Source organism: Charadrius vociferus, unplaced genomic scaffold (assembly GCF_000708025.1).
Source record: "Charadrius vociferus isolate BGI_N301 unplaced genomic scaffold, ASM70802v2 scaffold92, whole genome shotgun sequence".
Lineage (NCBI taxonomy): Eukaryota > Metazoa > Chordata > Aves > Charadriiformes > Charadriidae > Charadrius > Charadrius vociferus.
Genome location: NW_009647874.1, coordinates 4,481,120 through 4,503,829, shown reverse-complemented (window position 1 = coordinate 4,503,829; position 22,710 = coordinate 4,481,120). Strand labels below are relative to the sequence as shown.

Below are 22,710 nucleotides of genomic sequence, written 5' to 3'. Positions count from 1 at the left end.
TGTGTTTAATCTCTCCCCTTTGAAAACACACATCGAACCTGCTTGCCTCTGCAACTACCATCTCATCCCCCTTCTCCCTCTTATCTGTAAGCATGCTGAGAGTGCTGTTTACTTTTGCTGCCTGGAGTTCATCTCCGACTCGTTGCTGGGCTGCCTACTGCAATTCCACTGGCGTTGCTCGTGCCAATTTCTCCATCGATTTCTCCTCAAACAGATCTCGGAGACTCCATCCTTTCCTTAACCTACCTGACCTACTGACTGCAGGGCACAAATTCAACTGCTGCCTGTGTGCTGAAATTCACAAGTCTGTTTCTGATCCAGACTTATCTACTTCCATTCAAAATGAAAACATGAACTGATATCTCCTTAGCAATGTCTGGTCATCACCTCAGTGAGCTCCTCATGGCTGAAGCAAATTTCTTCATCTCCTCCAACAAGCTCTCCCTACTGCACCTTTCTTGGTTACTGTGGAGAATAGACATGTGCCATGTCATTTCAGGCCATAACCTTGCATCTTTAGGTGTCGCCTCTCATAAAAGTCTTCACATTTCCTGACCCTGCAGATTCTCCAAGTCTCATATACGTGAGAGATGGCCCCTTTCTTTCTCTACTCATCTAAAACACGTCCTGGTTCTTCTCAGCTTATACTGTCGCTACTGCCATATCCTTATATCTCTCAGAGAAGGAAGTTTTGCCTTGCAAAATAGTTTTCTTGTTATTGGTAAGAGTGTCGTCCCTTTGACCTTATCTAATGGAAAAGAGATATTCCTGAGTAGTCAGAGTATGAATTCTGATGTTTTTATCATTCATGCTTTAAAGTGCTTGGTGTTGTAAATGACATGGTGTTATTGCCACTCAGCAATATGCTGTAGGTTAACCCTGGTAGGCAGCTCAGCCCCACACAGCCGCTCACTCACTTCCCTCCAGTGGGATATGGGAGAGAATCAGAAGAGTAGAAGTGAGAAAACTCATGTGTTGAGATAAAGACAGACTAATAGGTAAAGCAAAGCAGAATAAAGAATTCATTCACTGCTTCCCATCAGTAAGCAGGTGTTCAGCTAGGTCTTCATCGCGCTTAGTGGTGACTTGGGCAGACAAACACCATCAATCTGAACGTCCACCCTTTCTCCTCTTCCCCCCGCTTTTGTTGCTGAGCACAACATCATATGGCATGGAATATCCCTCTGGTCTGTTTGGGTCAGCTTTCCTGGCCGTGTCCTCTCCCAGCTTCTTGTGCACCGCCAGCCTGCTCACTGGTGGGGTGGGGTGGGAAACAGAAAAGGCCTTGAGGCTGTGTGAGCACTGTGCAGCAATAGCTAAAACATCCCCCTGTTATCAACAGTGTTTTGGTCACAGATCCAAAACACTGCACCGTAAGAGCTACTGTGAAGGAAATTAACTGTATCCCAGCCCAAACCAGTACACCATCCTAACTAGTTTTTCTCAGCGCATTTGTTTAAAAAAAAGTTATGTGTCAGTCAGAGAAGATACAAATTTGAAAACTGAAGTCAGGGCCATGGATGAGTAAAACTTCTTTCTGATAGCAGTAAGAACATGCTCAGATCCATAACTGAGATCAGTGGGAGCAAGGGGGACCCTCTTGACAGAAGAGAACAGACATATATACTTTCTTGAGACCATAAGGCTATTTGGCAGTGCATTTCCTTAGTCTGTTTCCTTCTATTGGTGCACATGCAGTTTCAAAGACATTTAATTGCATCACGGAAGGTTAGTCAACCTTATTTTAATGAGAAGCAAGGCTGAATATCACTAGTAGAAAAAAAATTCAAAGTGTGGCTGATTTTGAATGACCTCTGCCCCCAAAATTTTGTTGATAAGCAGAAAAACAGTTCCTTTGCTCCAACTTTCTTTAAAATATTATTCTGCCTCAGAGTGGAATTTCTCCCCATCTTACTCTACCCAGTAGGTTAGAAAGGGGACTAAAGACAGGTTTGTGTCCCAGTATCTCATAACCTACTGCAGCTAAAAATACTTCCTGTGCCCAGCAAGATGCTAACATTATCTTAATAATACGAACCATCTGGATTTGGTCTTGGTCAATTATGAAATATTAGATATTGAAACAGTGTTAGCTTGATATAGAAAAATAGCTATGTTTTCAGAACCACTGAAAGAATTCTTAAAAAAATGTTAAGTCCTGTCTCTTCTTGTGCAATGACCTAGGTAAGATGGTTTACTATGAAGTGCCAAAAAGCAAAGCAAAGCAGAGCAAATCAACAAAACAGTGGTCTCATCTTTCTGAAATAATCAAAATCATGAACCTTTACATGATCCTTTCAAATTCAGGTCACTAAAATATGTCCTTTGCAACATTCCCCCCCATATATCACCCAGCACTACATGTCTAATTTGCTTGTTTGAAGCATGGTAAGAGGCTGTAAAAACAAAGTGAGATAACACAATGTAATTATGGTCTTCTTATAAATAAGTTAATTGTAAAATGGTTTTCAATGCGTAGCTGGATTTATTCTCCTGAGTTATGATTAGCAATGAGGGTATTAGCAAGGGGCATGCACATTACTGAACCAAGAAGCCTACTTTGAGGGCCCTGCTATGGGGTGGTTAACCAGAATGCAAGGTGCAAAACCTGAAGTCTTTGGGTTGTACTAAGTCCAATTGTTTTCTGCGAAGCTTAATGTAAAAAAGAAACAATTAAAAGGCCATTTTAAAGCGAAGTATATATATTCTCAATATGAATGTTTAGGTATTTCCATAGGAAAAATACAAGATTGATTTACAAATCAGGGGATGCCAAACAGAAATTAAGATTCATTGGGAAAAAAATGGATAGGGTATGTTTTCTTCTGGTTTCTTAAGCAGAGCTTGTTTGGTAGCGTTAATAAACACACCAAGTCAAATTCTGGTTTCTTTATGCCTTCTATGAAACACTATTCTTCAATTTATCACTACATGTTAATAAACTTCCTATTCAGATTATTAATGTGGATGTTGGGTGAAAATGGAAAGCTGAAATGTTTTATAGATTTAATGTATGTTTATGTACTTTGCATACATTTCTTATATAATTTTTGTAAAAAAATAAGGATATGCTTGGATTTAATTATTTTCTGATTTTTTAATGAGAAAGAAAGGCTTCAAATTCAGTTTTGTTTAGGTTCCCACTGCACATGAACATAATTTGTCTTTTTAAATCCAGTATACTAGTTTAAATTATTATGTCATGAAGTAAAAAAGGATCCTTGAAGATAACAGGTTACCTCAGCTCGTGGACATATGAAGATATAAGAGAAAGGTGGTGAATTAATTAATTATTCCGGATAGCTCTTTTTCATGCTGCACATTTCTCATCTATGAAGTTCACAAAAGATTGTTTATCATATTCTGATTTTACAGACCCTTAAGTTATAGTGACTGAGAACCCATATCTGTTACAAAAATGAAGGTTCATTCAAATTTCCTCTGCAGTTCGGCCTATTTAGTTACATTGGTGATAATCTCAGACTGGAGAATTTGCAGGTAATCTCAGTGGATGCTAATTTCAGATACTATATGTTACTGATGAGAGGCATCTTGAGGAGAAGCAAATCTATTTTCCCACTGATGAGATCCAGAAAGATCTGTGGCTAAACGCCTTTTCAGGTCTTTGGTCTAAAGCTTGTAATCCCTCTGCAGACCACAGCTTCGCTACAGCCTGAAAAGCCAGAGGATAGAGCAAATTTCTACAGGTTTAGAATGTTACCAGACTACTGGTTGAACTGGAATGGATGTGAGTTGCAGAAGAAGCACTAGAGTCTCTTTGTTAGGCTTACTGGTCATGAATGTAAACTGAAGGCCCAGGGAAAGTTATTCAGTGACTTCTGGTTTTCAGATAATTGAGTCGGATTCTCCTCTTAAGTTACTTACAGCTGTATGTATCTATAGGTGTCAGCACTGTCACTCCAGATTTACAAACAGAATTCAGGCTTCTTTATTTTAAAAAAAAAATTAAGAAGAAGTCTGGCTTCAAATTAACAGGTACAAACAAGTGGTTTATCTCTATTAATAATCTTGACTGCACAAGAAAGTCTTTTGTTTCTGTATATCTGATTGTTGGTACTTTTAGAAATATAGTCCTCTTCAACAAAGCAAAAAGGAGTTCTAATACACTGCTCTAATGCATCTCATATATCTCTCTGAAAGGCAAGAGAAAGAGCGTAAAGCATCAGTGCCAACTAAGTCAGGCCGCTGGTGAATTCTCCCTGGGATCAAGTGTCATTATGTGAAACTGGCTGCTCTCGAGGAGAATTTACCCTACTATGTTGATTGGGGAAAGCAATCAAGTACTGCTGGAACCGTTTCAACGCATTCTCAGTCAACACTAGCCAGTCACCTAGGCACTGCAACAGAATCCAGCCTTTTACAAAATAACCCCCCCATGGCTAGATCTGATAGTACAAACAAGGCCAGGCTTCCTTTTCAGCAGCGGCATTCAAACCATTTATGACTTTGACAAGGGCAGCCTCAGTAGCATGGCTGTGGCTGAATCCAGGACGAAATTTATCAAACAATCCGCTACTGTCCCGAATTTCTCTCACTCGCCTTGCCACCACTTTCTCTGGGAGCCTGTTGAAAACCAGCAGGAAAGACAGCATTGCCATTGCTTGTTATGTTGCGCGGGATCCCAGCGTGAGGTGAGATGGCTGCGGGCATCGTAATTACTCCCCTTCCAGAAGCAGCCTTTCAGAATTTCCAGGCTGTTGAGCTCCTACGATTGGAGTTACCATTACCCAGGTGAAATGCTTGTGTGTGTATATGTTTCTCTCATCCTATTTAGTTCTATGCCATTACCGTGCATCTCTGCCACCTTTGTCTTTTGCTGCCTTCTCTGAATTTAATTTACTCCAGTTTAGCAGATAATTGCAAAAATGTAAACTCATGCAGTAAAAAACAGGGAAGAGAATGAAACAAACTGAATCAATAAAAGCCTTACTTCGTACAGTAATTTATCAGCATCTACTGCAACATAATCTCCTTGGAACTCAGCAACCACTGGTATTTACAGAGTACGGTGTAGCTTAGACTCCAACATACAATTTTAATTATAATTGCATTCAAAACCACATTTTTCATCTAATTTTTATATTTTATATGAACTAAATACTAAACTATAGCATTTTCTGCTTCATTTACATAATCTACCACTTATACATTATTTCTTACTGTGGTATGGTGCTTTATGAGGATATATTAAAAAAAACTAATAAAAGTTCAATTAAACATCATAAATGTAGCCAAGTGCATATTTTAATACCCTTTAGAGATAATGCTGCTGAAGTGTTATAAAAAAACCCACTAGTGCTTCCTCAATGTACAACAACTGTGCGTAATAAAAGCAGCTTAAATCATAATTCTAAATATAGGACCAGTTTCACAACTTTAGTAATCTAGACCCTAAAAAAGTGGGTGTGCTGGAAAGCAGTTCAACAGCCAAATGAGCGACTTTACAATTTGATCAGGGCTACAGGCAAGTCAGAAGAAACTGGCGTAGCCAGGGTTAGGCCATGTCCAGTTTTGAAGCTCTGCCAGTAGGCCCAATTTCAGTCCAAGTAGAGAAGAAAATCTTGTAAGATCAAGAAAACCGCATAAAGTGAAAGGTAGGTGTATACAGCCCTGTCTATTTGCTGTTTCATACTGGGACATGTGTCAGGAGCATGTTTGACATGTTGGGTCACAGATAAGGGTGGTCATCTTGGGGGAAAGTACAGAGCTGAACAGGTATTACTACACAAAATAGTGTTCTCCCCTGACGTATCATGGCCTCCTGCCGATTCCACAACTTAAAATAAATGCTGTTTTATGGGATGTGGCACTGCTGTGTCTGGGGCATGGCAGACATGGTAGCACACAGGGTGGTGGAGAGACCATGGCACTGTACAAGGTGGGTACTCAGTTATGGAAGTCTCATGCTCTCTGTGGCAGAACAAGCAGGTCTCAGAAGTTCAGCAGAGGAGCGTACAAGTGGAGAGGGCAAAGAGAGCATTTGTGACCCATTTAAATGATAGTGCTATAGGCATTTCAGAAAGACGGGAACAAAGGAGTCAGGCCAAATGTAAGAAAAATTTACTCAATCACACAACTACAAAACTACTATCTTATTGGGCTTAGTATAACAAGGTCAATAGCTTAGATTAGATGAATAGATGAGTACTACAGATACCAAGAGAAGGAGTTACTGTTGCAGAAAACAGCAGGCAAAATTAAAGCCCAGCACCTAATTTAAATGAAATGAAGAAGGATAAAGTAAGTGGGGTTTCCTATTTTGGCAAAAATGCAAAATCCCCCAGACTAACCATGTCAATGTAGTGAAATACAAGAGACCATGAGAAAGAGTCAAAATCTACTACAAATTCCTGGGCATGACCCAATTTCATTACTTAAAGATATCCATGTGAAATCAATATCTAGACTAAAACATGCAAGGGCAAAGTGTACAAGCGAAGAGAGAGGAATGAAAGAAGTATTAACAATAGGGACTCGAGCTCCTGTATTAAAAGCAGAGGGAGAAAACATTACATCCTTGCAGATAAACTGCAATTGTGTCTCTTTCAATGTATGTTAAATAGATATTCTGAAATGAACTGATTTCAGTCAAAGGTGGGGTGAAAACCTTTACAGTCAGACCTAGGGAGAGAGGGCAGGATCACAGCAGTCCAGATTTATATTGTTTTAAAATACCATGGAACTACACCTTCAATTCTCAAGAGGCAGCTGAAAACCAGAGGCAGAAAAATCATGCTGGGAGAGGGACCGCCTGGCAGCCAGCTCTGATGTCCCCAGCTCTGATGAGTGAGAAGCCAAGGTGTGGGTGAAACTGTTGAGTGACAGTACATGTGGAACCTGAGTCAATGAATGGGGTATCTACACTGAAAGGACCAGGTAATCTGAAACAAAGACTCTGTCCAGGGCTCTGTTCTGCAATGCCCGTCTAAGAAACGTCAGCAATCATAGGATTTGAAAGAAATCATAATCAGGCACTAGAAGACCAGGAAAGCATCTGATAGGGATTTTGGGAATTTGTATTCCGCATGTGCATTAAGTCATCACAGCCCTTCTCCAGCTTCATGACTCATTGTTGGTTCTCAAGATGAACAGGGTACTCCCAGGCTAAAAATGAGTTTGAACAGTTTACCTGTGATTCTCTACGCTAAAGTGGTTATGATCATTTGCTAGTGTGGTTCGTTGTCACTGGAAGATGAAAATATCCTTTTTACGTCGAAGGAATGATCAGGAAAGCTCCCAGGTTTCCTTGGGGGATCACAGCCTTCACACCCTAGGGCCATTACAGTGAGCCTTCTAGTGCAAAAGGGAAACTTCTCGGTAATTATATTGTGGGAAATGGACTTGAAGCACATTCTTCAAACGTATATAAGATATTTTCCACTGCCACAGGAACAGCAAAGCTGACTTAGGAACTAAGCTGCACATAAAGGTATTAGAATATCTCTTACACACCACACTTGCGAATTCTGGCATTGAGGGTGATGAGAACCCAAACTGCTCTGTGATCCCGCACAAGAAGACAAGCCCTGAGTTACACTGGATGGACTTCTAACACTTTGAGGAGAAACTGATGTTTGCCACCAAACGTGAGGAAAACAAGCTGTGTCAAGAACCAGATGTGTGGTAGAACAGTAAACACCATGGGAGGTTAGATGAGACTTCCTCATATTCGGCATGAGACCTAGACTAGTCAAAGAGCTACAGGGTGTGGAAGGTGCTCATCACCTGCTGTAGGGATCTGCTCATTGCTGATCAGTTGCAGAGGTGAGGAAAGACTGGGAAAAACTGTCTTCTCCTATCATCTGAGACATTCAGCTCTGATGCTGGGACCTGGAGAAGAGTTTGATGAGCCTGATTAAGAAGACCCTTGTCCTGCCCACTGTTAGGATTCATTGTGGACTAAAGATGTTTTCTAGTCAAGCTGCAGAGTAGGAAAAAGGCACATCAAAATCAGTTGATGTAAACAAATCCTCTTTCCTGAGTGGCAAAATTATCAGAGGCTATTTCAAATCTGGATCTGTCAATAAAAGCATTCCTTGGCTATGTCCGTGCAAGTGAAATAAGCAGGGCAAGGATACCAGCTCTATCGTTTGATCATCCATGCTGTTTAATTGCTACCACTCACCCTGGCATAGTTTTGAGCTTAGTTCCAGACAATGCCTGGGCACAGCTGGGGGATAGCACAGGCCAGGGGCTGTTCTCAGGAAGCAATGAGTGTTCTTTTTTTGGGGAGTGAAGACGGGTTAATCATATAAACATAAGCAGTTCTGGACCACTTGCCCATAGGAACAGAGGGGCATGGATGTAGCTTTTAAGCTCAAACACGGTCCACAGCTTTGGCTTTTCTTTAATGACAGGGAATAGTGGCTATAAATCCATTACCCTGTGAGAATCTCCTGCTAGATAGAGCTGATTAAGCATCTATTTCTCACAAGACCAAGCTCTCACAAAGTGTCCCTAAAAAGAAAGGGGGTAGATGGTCTTGCAGAGAACAGAGAGCTTAATTATCTAATCATAGGAGGCAGTGTCTGCTGTCTAAAAGTCTAATGTTATTTTCTCATGGGCAGTTGTCATGGTTTAACCCCAGCCAGCAAGTAGGACCAGGCAGCCGCTCGCTCACTCTCCCCAGTTGGGATGGGGGAGAGAATCAGAAGACTAAAAGTGAGGAAAAACTCATGGGTTGAGATAAAGACAGTTTAATAGGCAGAGCAAAAGCCATGCACACAAGCAAAGCAAAACAAGGAATTCATTCCCTGCTTCCCATGGGCATGCAGGTGTTCAGCCATCTCCAGGAAAGCAGGGCTCCATCACACATAATGGTTACTTGGGAAGACAAACACCATCACTTTGAACATCCCCCGCTGCCTTCTTCCCCCTGCTTTATATATTGAGCATGACATCATATGGTATGGATTATCCCTTTGGTCAGTTGGAGTCAGCTGTCCTGACTGTGTCTCCTCCCAACTTTTTGTACACTCCCAGCCAGCTCGCTGGTGGGGTGGGGTGAGGAGCAGAAAAGGCCTTGGCTGCCTAGCAACAACCAAAACCATTAGTGCTCTACCAACGCTATTCTCATCCCAAATCCAAAAGATGGCACTACACCAGCTGCTAGCAAGAAAGTCAATCCCATCCCAGATGAAACCATGACAGCAGTGTATGCATGTGAAAATTCAGTGCCACAAGTAAGAAGGTAAGGAGAGGAAGAACGAAATGGTCAGATGAAGTCTTGAAATCTCCCAAAGCCAAGAAACTGGGAGCAGGCCAAAGAAAGCATATGAATTTGTGAGGAACTTAGTGTAGTAGATGTTGGTCTACCTGACCAGTGATTTTTTAGATTGCTGATGAGAAGAAAGAGGAGCCAAGCTCTATTCCCTAGCTGTGCTCCTGAGATGTGCTCAGCATTACAAAAGTCTCTCTAAATATTTCAGAAGACCAGGAGTTTTTCAGGCATTTTGAGCAATATGAAGTGAGATGACTTCCAGATGTTGTATAAGAGTCACAACCCAAGAGCAGATTTTCCTTTCCACTCTGAGGCAGAAGAACAAGGAAGAGGAGACTGAAAATGAGAGACTTGGGGTTCAAGCCAAAATAAAGAGATGTGCCAAGAAGTTATCTTTTGAGGTCTTTATGAGCTCTATGTATAACACCTTTACAGGAATATTTTCTGGGTATATGGTTTACTGGTTGACAAACACAGGAGTGCTATCTAGCAGTAGGATATGTCCCTTGGACAACATAAAGCTGGTGGGGGTGTGTAGCACCTAAATCCATAAAGGTGGAACAAACATTCAACAAAATAGGAATTTAAAAAAAATTGCTGAAGAAGATGTATTATCTTGCTCCTATAAGGCCAGAAAAAAAGGAAAATAAATGTAAGTGAAGAAAACCCACATGCCAAGTTTGAAAGGGTAACCCACAATGCCAATTTAGAAAATAATCCTGAGAGGCATGTTCTAATTTAGCCACGAGGAAAACTAGGAAGCTGGGTACGCTCATATGCTCTGCTCTTTTTTATACTACACATGCAGTATTTTGAGGAGGGTGTGGGACTGTGCCCTCGGGCACCCACAGCATGTCTGTGCTTATCACTTCAAGGACAACAGACTTTGTTCCTAAATGCGGTTATTGGGAATTCTATCATTCAGTGAAATTACAGCAGGACTGAATTTGGCTTGAAGCATTATTATGTAGCCTTGAAAATGTTCTCCTCATAGAGTCAGAAATGGCCAAAAAAATCCAGGAAATCTTGTTAAGAATTAATACTGGAAACAGCATTGATGTCACTTACACATGTGGCATGCTGGGTACCTCGAAGCATATTTAGAGCAGGCAGTAAACAATGGCAAACCAGGGGAAGTAGGATTTTTCCTGCCTTTTGAAGACTGTTGGCTATATTTACTTTTATGTTGCCATGTATGTGTATACAGCACTCTGCCAAGCAAGATATACTTTTTATTGACCTACTTGTGTTCCAATTTATTGCTAGTGACAGCTGTTGTCAATGATCTGGAGAAAATAAATTGAGAATAAAGCAAAGAGACACTGATTGGTCAAAAAAATTAGTTGTTGTTTTAAATCAAATATAAGGGATTTAGTCTCTTAAAAACTATAGTGTCTGATTAAAATGAAGACTTTAAAGCCACGGCTGGATTACAGTAATTCAGAACTTCATGGATTATGAGATGAAATACTTCATAGGCATCATTTTGGACAAATGCTGCCATTAGGATTACTACATAATTTTAGACCTACTGTATTGTAGTTCTTCAAATCCTCTGCTGTGGTACTGTATGAATTTGAAAGACACTGGCTGCCATGTTTAATTTGATCCTTCTAAGATGTGAGTCAAATTTGTTGACATTTAACATTTGCAGCCACTCTAATCTGCTACATTTCAGTGACTTCTCTGCACAGTAATTTCAGAATCAAGGTCTAGTATAGCTCGTACTCTGGTGGTGTTTCCTAGATACAGGTTGTGGATGACAGCTGTAGTACATGAAAATCTCCCTCCTTTAGTTAGCACAACAGGCATTTAACCGTTTCTGTTTTTTAAGGGCAAATTAAGACATATTTGATTCTGTGTTTTATCTTATTTGGCTTTTTAGATTGCTTTTTTTAATGGGCCACAAGTTGCTTGGGGACATTCTACATGGAAGGCACTATACAGGAACAGTTTAATTGTATCTCTCTCTGAAAAGGTGAAACAGTTTTATTGAACATGCCTGCCAGAGAAATCACACGTATCGCTAATGGAGAAAGCAAGTGATAAAAGCCTTTTAGATGATAGAGATGGTGAAAAAAACAGTTTTCTTATGACAGTATGTAAGGTAAAACCAAAACAAACCAGTCCCCCTGTTTTTTATCAGCATCTTGAGGGAAAATCGGATGAAGATACAATAGTTCTGTTGTAGCTGTTTCTGACTCTATTTTTTCTGATCCAAACTGACGAGCACGTCCTACATTTTTGACTTTTATCAGGCACACTGATACCTTTCTGCCTTGAATGTACATGTTTAAACTGCAGAAAGACTGAGCAGTTGCAAGTAAATTATAGATGATACGGTATTTTAAGAGATATGAAGAGTTAGGTAGTACTTCTAAACGGTTTCAAATTTCCTCACTGGAGATTGTTGAATAAACGTACTGGAAGAGTTAAAAGCGTGGATAGAGGTAGAGAAGGAGGGAAAATAAGGATATATACATAGGGGAGAGTTTTCTCCAAAAGGGGCAGAAAACTTGATTACATTTATTCAACTTACATCTCCTTATGACTGCCATGAATACACACAGAAATTAATCTCACCAGTCTTCTTCTTTTGACATATGAAACAGTTACATCATTTTGAAGTCTATGGGAATTATTTACCCCTTATAGTAGGGAACCTGGACTCTCTTTATGAGAGGCTGCTGTCCCTCTAGTTGTCCCTGAGTGTGAACAAACCTTTGTACTACTACTATTACTATTATTATTATTGTTATTACTATAAAAATCCCGGTTTTGGTAGAAAGCAGTTCCTGAGGAAACAAGGCTATTATCCCAGGGTTTCATTTGGTAACAAAGAGTTAGAGATGTTGTGGGTGAAAGTCAGGGAGTACAAAAGACGTGTCAAGGTCACACAGCTTATGGAGCTCCAGGCAGCCTGAGGTATAGCTTGAACAGAACCTCTTCTACACCAGCCAGAAAAAAATCAGTATTTTCAGGCCAGAACATTATCAAACAGAAAGAATCTGGATTTTCTAGATACTAGGATTTCAACCTTCAGTTTTACCTTTATACCTTATCTAAATAATACCACATCCTAAATGACCTTGGAAACAAACCAGCAATTTTAATTCACCAAAAAGAAAAGAAAGACAATTACAAGCTTAAATTATTTTCAGAGGAGGACAGCAGGGGATGTTTGAAGGATGCAGTGGAGGTGGGGAGGGCCAAGTATCCCTCCAGGTACTCATGCTAACCACTGCTGCTTCCTACTCGCCCTGCCTTTGTGATATGTTTTTCTGAGCAGCAGTAGCAATGACAGCAGCAGTTGTCAAAGCTCAGGGACGCAAGGCTCCTCTCCCCTTGCTCCAAAGGGCACGCGAGTAGGGTGCCCCTCTCCCGCTGCCTTGTTCTGTATTTATTAATAGTCTGATGCCAGAGCCTTGAGGGTACTAATAAAGCCTTAATGGCCCTGTCCTGCCTCATGTGAGGCCTCCCCCTCTGCCCAGGGGCTAAAGAAATCCATTTAAGCTTAGGTCTGGGCCTTCACTCCCTCTCCAACTCATTGGAAGTGTGCTTGTCTTCAGCCCTTCACAGCCATGCTTGTGCCCAGCCATGGCCCGCATTGATCTGGAGCCTGACCTGGGGACTGTCTTCCTGGCTGGACCTCAGAGTTGCCTCATCACTATGCATACCTGGCAGTCACCGAGCTGTGTCTGACCCTCACTGGACCTGATCCTGACCTGACTTCCTGGCCTGACCTTGGACCTGCCTTATCACCATGGACTTGCCTGAGGATCAACACTCTTGGTTGAACCTGACTCCACCCTTGGGTCTCCCCTGCTCACCTTGTGTGGATGTTCTGGGACTGGACCCCTGCCTGTCAGATGTGTTCTGCCCCTTGGCTCCTGGGTCCCCATCCAACAGCCAGTCCTCACTGCTCCTTGATTACTGGAGGCTTAATTTATGATGAAAAATTAAAGCGTTTATACAGTATGTCTCATTCATGGCTCAATTACGATACTACTATAATACTTCTGGCCATGATTCAGCTCCCACTGGACAAATTGTATTGTTCTGTCTTTAAATGCAGCAAACAACATTATTTTCTTTATTTTAAAGTCATCTGTACTTACATATCATCAAAGATAAGCTTTGTCCTTCTGCAGTCCCTGGGTGTGCTGGACAGAGGTGACCAAGACTCTGTTTGGGACTGGGGCTTATTGCAGAGAACATTTTCTGAATTGATGTGAATTGCTTTCTAGACAACAAACAGCAGAGAAGACATTGAGGAATTGGCTACTAACTTCAAAAAAGCAGCTAATAAACTATAGAGCATCTTTGCATTGTGTTGTAAATTGGCAGTTAGTTTTCCTCCTGTTTCATCATGGAGCATGTATAACTATCCTGTCACTGATAGCCACAAATTCACAAATATTGCTCAGAGCACTTTGTAAAGGGCTCAAGTTTCAGTGTGATATACAGAAGAAATGGAGCTGAACTGTTAGTAACTAGCAAAACACTCTGAAACACAGTTAAGTGAAATGATGAAAGAATAGATCTGTTGTGGTCATTTAGAAGACCAAGTTATATCTCTAGTCTTCAGCTTCCAAACTAGCATCATACCTTGCCTTAGGAGAGCAAGGCTCACTTGTTTGACTCATTTCATGCTGCACTGCTGATGTGCCTGTGTGGTACGAATTTGTAGCCCAAGGTCCAGGTTTCTGTCTGCTGTAGGTCCCTGATCAGCTTGAAAGATCACTGCTCTGCACCACAGTGGAAGCACAAGTCTTTTGGCAGGGTCTCATGCATTCCCTCAGCTGCAGCCCTGTTTTTCATGTGGCCTCATAAGCCCTTCGTCCAACCGAGTGACCTGCTGTGTGGGCTAACACACACTGGCACACTGCCAAGCAGAGGGCCCCAGGTTGCTTTTGGTTGATAACCACTACCAGAAAACACTGTTCTTTCTAAGTCAGGTGACAGACAGAAACGCAATAGGGCAATGGTGAAAAAGCTCAAACACAAAAGCCACGTGCTGGCTTGCGGTCTCTGACAGAAATTCGAAGGACCACTTGGGCATGCCAGTTAAGTGCCAGGTGGGAAAATGGGATAAGACAAAGCTAACTTTAACATTTATAGTTCATGAGCTCTCAGCTTCTATATGGCTCATCCAGATCAGTTCAGCAGGCTAAAGTTTTCAGATGAATGACTGGATACATAAGAATTTTATTGCAAAGGTTGTTAAAATGTTGACCAAATGGTGCATTGCTAGGCTATGCAGAAAATCTCAGTGAAACGCATTTGCTAAGGGTGTGGATCATAAAGCAATCACCTTTTACTTTTGATTTCCAGCACATTTGCCTGTGAAGGAATTCAAATTGTTTTCAAGATACCCAGTGAAGAAGCATATCATTATCATTCTGAATGGGATATAAACATCTAAACTTATGTTTTAGAAGTTAAAATGTTTAAAAATTTACATGACTATGATATGTTAAAATGCATTTTTATTGGAATATTTTTCTGTAATTAATTTTATTGCAATTTACCAAAGGCATGTGAAATATTCTTGAAACACACAATTTATGATAACTTGTTTTTTAAAAAGTGTCCAAAATTAAGATTATAGTTTCTACTTCCGCCTCCGCTCTCAAAAAATAAGTATATTGAAGGTATACATATATACTTAACAAACACTATGGGGCTAGTTATCCCCACAGCAAAAGTGGCTGGAAGAGAGCACTGCTGCAACTCAGGTAGTTTGTTTTTCTGAAAGCTGCTTAGGCACTAATACTTAGACTTTTGAAGCCTCTTATCTATCAAATAACAAATATAACAAATAGATATAGGACAAAAATTATAAATGGCTTTTGTAGCAAGGAGAGGAGCACGGGCCTTTCTAGCAGCAGTAGAGTGCCCTAACACCTTGACTAGATGCTCCAGTTCACTGGTGTCAAGAGTAAGTAGAATTGTCTGAGAAAGTTGGTGGTAAGATGTGTAGGAGAATGTTTTTCCTGTCCTTGGAAACATTCAAGTTCAGGTTGGACGGGGTTCTGAGCGACCTGATCTAGTTGAAGAGGTCCCTGCTCATTGCAGGGGAGGTTGGACTAGATGACCTTTAAAGGTCCCTTCCAACCCAAACTATTCTGTGATTCTATGAACTTGTCTGCAGGCACAGTCATGGTTAGGCAGTGGCTGAGTAAAGACCTTATACAGTAGAGGCCTTATCCACCACACTTTTGGATGTAGGGGGCTTGCATTGTGCCCAAGCAATGCTCTTGAGGCCTAAAGCCATTTGTTTTGGGCCATTAGCTTTTACCTTTTGCTTATGTAGCCTTTGTTATTTGCCTTCTTTACAGCCTGCCCTCTTTCTTTTCTTCAGTGCCTTGCTAAACTCCAAACCAGAAAAACTGAACTCACAATACAACATTCATTACAATTTTTTTTGCATAACATTCTGCAAAACTATCACAGACTGCAATACAAAGTGAAAAATATACAGCTAGGCTTTATATTGTGAACAACGGCATAAACTTACATTTAAGTCTCCGGGATGTGGCTGCGACTGGATTTCACCCTTATGTTTTTTGCTGGAGGAGATGGAAGGTAATAGACTGCTGCCATTAGGTCTGCTGGAGGAAGTTAAATCATCGTTGGAGTATTTGTGTTTTGATGCATCAGAGAGGGGAGAGACGGGTGACCGAAGCATTTTCTCATTTTTATTTATTGGTATTGCCAAGCTGGAAATGGAAATTACAGTAATGGAGTGTCACAAAGCTGGCTTTGAGAAAGGTAAATGTTTTATATATTACCAAAACTTTGAATTTAAAACATGCTGGCAGGATAAAGTCTATTGGTATCTGGAAACAAGCTTACAGTATTGGGACCAAGAGTTCATTTACAAATTTGTATCATGTTTCTCCTCTTACCCTTCAAGGCAAATTGTAATTCTGGAGTTAATATAAAGTCTGTATCAGAGTACTTGAAAAAAAATACAGAGATAAATGGCCACTTGCTCACCATTTCTTAAGGGATAGCTGGAGACGAAGATTAGGCTCTGAAGTGTAAGTTCAGGTTATGGAGCCCTATTTCACCATTACAGGTGACAATTTATAAGCCATGGCAATAAAACCATATGTGAACTAAAACAGGAAATGTGTTTAAAGATGACTGGCTTGTCTTTGTGCTCAATGCCCAGCCTTTGGTAGCACTGTTTATACTAATCTAATACAGATTTTGAAGACAAAGAAAGATAGGCTGGTAGTGCAGACAAAAGGAAACATATGCAAGCAGTAGACGCAGAGAAATGTGAGCTGGTCTGTTTTCTAAAGAAGAAAACTGTAACACAGACAGTATTTTCAGCTTTCATTTATTTGGGAGAAGCTTTGGATGAGGAGAAGTCAGACAGACCGTAAAAATATGCCCAGAAATAAACTTCAGATGCACTAATTTGAAGAAAATATTTAGACAAAAATCTTAAAGCAACACACACAAAATAAAAGGTTTTTTTAAGGAGACAGTTTGCATTAAGACTAAAACTGTGATTAACGTCAGACCAACTATTTTAACACAAAACCTTTCCCTGTCACATTCCCCTTTATTCAGCCTATTACTTTTTATGGACAATTCTCACTTCTTTATAGTTACTGTATCAGACAGTATACACTTAATGGAATCGCAAAAAAGAATATGGTACAAACTATACTTTATTTCTGCACATAATTTCAGGGAACAGAGCTAATTAAATGTGCTCTTATCATACATTTGACCATTTATCTGGCAAGTCTTTAAAAAACTAACTGTGAAAGAGGCATGTATCGTAACTCAGAATCTTTCCTGTTTCCTAAAGTGTAGTACTTTTAAAACACAACGTGAACTGTTTTGCTTTAATGACTAATGCTGTTTACGAAAGCAAGAATCAGGGTGTGGAAGATGGACAACTGTGCCCTTCTTCTCGCCCTAAGAAAAATAAGATCTTTAGCACTTATTTTGAAAGTGCACGCTGATGCTGTCATTTCTTCTTTTCAAACACAAACCCATGCCTTGGCTATACATCACTGTCACAGTGCGAGCCTAAAGCTTCCAAGAGAAGCCATAGCTCTTTGGAAGTGTACCCAAGCCTCAAAAGCTTGGCCCAGAGCTTGTGAGGAGCAGCTGCAATTTCTAGTGCTGCAGACCTTCTACGTGGCCTTTGGCATACTGCCTAGGGCCCACCTCAACGTACTGTGAGCAGTCAAACTGCAGCAGCACAATCATCTTATACTGAGAAGCCATGCAGAACAACCTGCAGTGAGCCGTCATCTGCTGGGACTGGGCAGACTGTCCCAGTGTGGACAGCGAGGTGTGGGTTGGTCTCTTTTCCCAAGTAATCAGCTATAGGACAAGAAGAAACGGCCTCATCTTGTGCCAGGGAAGATTTAGGATGGATATTAGGAAAAAATTCTTCACTGAAAGGGTTATCAAACATTGGAACAGGTTGCCCAGGGAAGTGGTTGAGTCGCCATCCCTGGAGGTGTTTAAAAGATGGGTAGATGTGGTGCTGAGGGACATGGTTTAGTGGTAACTTGGCAGTGCTAGGTTAATGGTTGGACTTGATGATCTTAAAGGTCTCTTCCAACCATAACGATTCCCTGATTCTATGAGTGTTATCTGACGTAGGTGCAAGATATTTGGTATATCTCTGCCTGACACTGCAGCCTTTCTAGTCAAACGGGGATTTGCTTAGTCTGTGCCTCCGACTGTAATTCCACAGTAGAAAATGTTCATGTCTGAAGGTGTTTTTTCTCCTTTCTTTGCTACCAGTCCTCAACTGTGCTGACAAAACTGTCTGTGTGGCTCTGCTGGGAGCTGAATAATAATAACCAGGCAAAAAAAACCCAACCCAAAAAATGAGAGAGAGAGAGAAAAAGAAAGACTTCTGGTTTCAGACAAATTTCTGGAGTGAATTTACAGGAGACCCTCACAGGTAACTATGGTGGCATAACTGGAGGGGGGATATGCCAGCATGAGCAGCCGCTGGTTGCAAGAGGGACAGGAGGTCCCGATATCTGCGCTGCTGGTTTAGCTACAGTCTCAGTAGCCCATCCACAGCTGTGGGAATGTTAGCATTTGGTATCATGTCCTGCAGTAGCATAAACCACAGAAACGTCCTGGAAGCAGGGCAGACCAGGGAAGAATTAGGAGGCAAACATACATTTAAGACCTTCTTCTTTGTTTCTTTGTTGTACAGTTGCTACCAGGAGTACTGAATATAATGTCAAGCAAAACACAAATTATTGTCCTGCTTCCAGGAAGTACAGAATTAACCCTGTGACATAGCAAGCTATGACAGCCATGCTATTCTCTGAAAATGAATGCGACGTAAAACATACGACACTGCGGTAACAGGAATGGCATGCCTGCATGCAATCACCCACAATAAAGCAAACTGTTCTGTGTATTGTTTTCACTTTATGAAACATATGTGACATGTCAGGACAAAGAAATTGAATGCATATTTTTGAATAAGCACTATATATATTAGTTTTTTCCCTGACTTTTTTTCAGTATTAATGACAAGAATTGCTCAAACTCATCAGTGATGTGTACAACAGAAAAGCCTACTACAATAAATACAAATATTCTCTAATTTTAGTAGTTTCACCCCAAGAGATACCCTGATACTACGAGAAAATGATTTTTTTAAAAAATACTGATGACCAGCATGTATTAAGCAGCATGCAGCTGAACTCTGAAAAGATGCATGTCTAAGTTTGACTGCTGGAAGCCTCTAGAGAAACTCAGTATGACTGATCCAACATTGCTAAACGATGCCAGCAAATGCTAAATATTCATCATTTGTTTCATGCCCTGCATCCTTTGAAAATCTCATTGTTTTTAAAGTCTGAGTTCCTTGTCCGAAAATACTTAGTAATTATACAGAATAGATTGCTTGTAATCTCAAAAATATTGGATCTCAAATATATTCTGGAACTGAGTATTGCAGGCATTGTTATGAATATTTTTCTCAATCTTTTCCATAGAGTTTACAGATAATTGTATTCATACAGTCAAACTTTAAGTCTGAAACTCATAACACTGTAAGGCTATAAGATCGTTGCCTATGTGAATTGATACCTACAACATAATGTTTGGGAATATGCCTCGGACAATCGCACTGCTATAGCTATAATTACTCATTCCATGAGCCTCACACTTGAACTCAAAACTTTTTTGTGTAATAGGACAAAAATGCAAGTACATAAATATGTCAGGAGCTGCTAACTTGTTCATTAAACCAGAAGAAAGGAGAATGCAGTGGGTAATTTTTCAACATAAAATGTGGTAATTAAAAAATAAATCCTACTAAAGGAAAAAGTAACACATGGCATTAAACTGCAACTAGTTGTATGACTCAGTGGTAAATAAGAAGGAAAATGCTTACCTATTTTCATTCATATTGCAATGATTTGCTGTTGTGATGCTGTGGGCAGAGGCAGCTAATCGTGAAGAACTCTCTCGCTCTAAGTGAGTCTTCTTGATGTCTCTGCACTCTTCCTCATTCTCACACTGAATGAAGAGAAAAATAATAATCTTGTAGGTTTGGGATTTACTACAGATCAAAAAGTATTTCAACAAGTCAGGTGCTGGTATTTTCTGGCATTTAGGTATTAATGATGACACTTTCTTCAAGCATATACCTAACACAGATCAAAGATGATTGGTCCATGTCTTAAAAAAATAAAATCTAACGAGGCAGTGTGTAAACAAAGGAGTAGAATATAAAACTTGAATTGTTTCTACCACTTCCTGACTTGCACCTTGGCATAGTTTTTCTTTGTATTGCCCTCTTTGCCCATCGCGTGTGCACTTTTCTTTTACCTACTCCTTAACCTCATACCTCTTTTGTCTCTCCCTCTTTTCTTGGCATCTTTCACTATGCTTATACTAGTAAATACAACAGATCAGCAATTGGTCCTGAGGCCAACTGGCATGGCACAGCTCACACACATGCACTCATCTCGCTCCTTCTTCAAAGCAGGGCATGCCACCTTCAGATTCCCTTTTAAGAAAGGACCTTAGTCTGGTCCCGAGCAAGGACCAGACACTGTCTGGAATAACAGAAGCTGGCCCAGGCCAGAACCACATTAGCAAGCATGTTAACAGTTAAACAAAGTGGGTGACTGTGCCACCACTTTGGACTGCACCCTGGCCATATCTTGCCTACTAGTATGAACATAGTCAACGTTTCCTGCCACTATTTAACTTCATATTATGTTCCTTAGGTTCTATCATTGGCTCCCAAAGGCTCTTCTTCATCAACCTCCTGCAAAGTCCATATTCTTTTTCCACTTCCAGCACTTCTCTAATTTCCAGTGCTGGCTGAGTTTTACTTATGATATGTCGATTCTTCTGTATTTATTGCCTAGCTGCATGGCAACAACATTTTCTGTGCTATCCACTGCCAGTGTTGCTGCTGCTATGGGGTTAACATTGTAGCTTACACTCCACAGGACTGAAGATCTTCTTGCACCTCAGTTCCTAAACATCCTTCTCTGTCTCTACTTTGCTCATCTTCTTGAGATCATGCCAGAGGCAGAAGTGATAAGGACCTCTTTCTAATTTTGCAGTTGTGTCTGATAATCCATTCTTATTAGTTTTATTCATAAAGTGTTTTGGGAAGGGGGATCACATACTCTAAGTTTGCACAGCAGCTGTCCCATTGAGGGTCTTATTCCAGGCTGAGGGGCAATTTGGTACTCCAGGAATACCTTGTATTTATTATATCACTAAAACCACCACCAACAGCAATGCTTTAAGACAGAAGAGTAAAAGATAATATGTGCCACAGAAAGTCAGATTAAGCATTTCTAGAATGACTGCATTTATTTTGCTCTTCTATCGTGTCCTTCTGTTTCCTTCTGGGTGTGCAGCCTGGCACTATCACACTAGCATCTCCTATGGCTTAAAACATAAATATTTTGCTTCTGCCACTCATTCCTGACCTATTCCCCATCATTTTGTACTTTGCAATTACTTCTATGCTACTTCCTAAAGAAAATGCAGACAAACACATCCCAAAGCTTATCAGGGCTCTCTGTTATGGCTCTCCCAGTGGTCAGAGCAGGGTTGCCACCTTTCAGATACTAAAAAAAGAACCAGAAAATGAAAAAAGATAAAAAAGGAAAGACTGCTTTAGATAAACGATCCTCAGAAATATACAGATTAATCTGCACACGTACAGTAGCTCAGAGGGCGACAGATGACTGCACAGTATAACCATCCCAAAATTGGGCTGATGGCAATTCCAGTTCAGAGTGACTTTTGGGGTCAGATCACTAAAAATGGACCAGAAAGCCTCCTCGGTGGATAGCTTTGGCCATGGGCTGGAGGGGGATTTCTCCTCGGCACCACCGGTGGCTCAGAAAGTGTATGGGAGAGGCAGGGTGGAGGGGTGGATGTGACCAGAGGGTTGTGCCCACCTGGCTGCTGTGATGGTGCTGCTGCAGAGGGGTGCAGCTAATGGACTACACTCTCAGTTCTACAACTGTCTGAGAGCCTCGAGGTAAAAGGGGGCTACTGGGGTGCAAGGGAGGCAGGTTGCAGAGCCAGGCAGGTCCCAGGTCTCTGCGAGTGCATCCTCCATGAAGCCAGGGCTACCTGCTGGAACTGAAGGGTTTGCCTCTTGTTGACAATCTGAGGGGAAAAAAGATGCCACTTCTCCTTTTTCCATATACGCAGTGATACCGTGCAGACCATGACATGACAGCTGATAGTCATCCCTTTGCTGACCTAAGCATCACCTCCAAGTGCTCAGGTTTTGAAAGAAGCCGCAGGAGAGAAAACTATCCTACTAAAAAGGCAGTGCCTTCACTAAGGCATGGAAAGCCACGTGTCAGCAGTGAACGCTGTCTCCAAGGGGCTGTGATCCCTCGTGACCAGGAGCTTCATCACCTCCTGGGATGGCATTTTCCCTGGGGTTTGGCTGATTCCTATGTGGCCAGCGGGGACAAACCCCAGCTCTGAAGTGCTGGACTGGAGAAAACATCACCATCGAGCACTGGATGCAGGTGCAAGCGATGTTGGCCTCCCACTTGCCAGAGGACCCCCTACCCGCCCCAGTCGGTCCCCCTGAAACTCACCTTGCGTTTCCTTCTAGATTTCGGTAAACCCTTCTCTGTGGGGGGGTCAGCACTACTACCCTGCGGCAGGCTGGCCACCTGGTTTGCTCCGGCGCTCATGGCCAGCGGCTCTTCAGGCAAACGCTCTGGAATCCTGGACAAAAGAGCCAAGTCAATGTTGACCCACAGTGACTTTACCTCATCACTGTCTTTCAGAGGAGACAGGAGCTCATTCCTACCGAAAGGAACCAGGGTGTAAAACTGTTCCTCCAGCTCCTTTGCTATTTCACTACTAGTCCTGGCATTAATGGAGCCAAAGGCACTGCAGCCGCTGTGGGGTTTGCCGGCGGCGCTGGTCCCCGCGTCCTTGGCACGCGGCTCGGCCCC

The 22,710-nt window shown here is 41.4% G+C and overlaps 1 protein-coding gene across 1 annotated transcript in view; it reads right to left on the bottom strand.

Annotated features, from left to right (window-relative positions):
• AFF3 (AF4/FMR2 family, member 3) overlaps positions 1–22,710 on the bottom strand; it is a 295,404-nt gene that overhangs the window by 14,991 nt on the left and 257,703 nt on the right. The window contains exons 13-16 of the mRNA XM_009883126.1: positions 22,345–22,654; positions 19,647–19,771; positions 15,762–15,963; positions 13,360–13,484 (exon numbers count right to left, since the gene is read on the bottom strand). Of these exons, the coding sequence (XP_009881428.1) occupies positions 13,360–13,484; positions 15,762–15,963; positions 19,647–19,771; positions 22,345–22,654 (762 nt within the window). The remainder of the gene's footprint in view (positions 1–13,359; positions 13,485–15,761; positions 15,964–19,646; positions 19,772–22,344; positions 22,655–22,710) is intronic.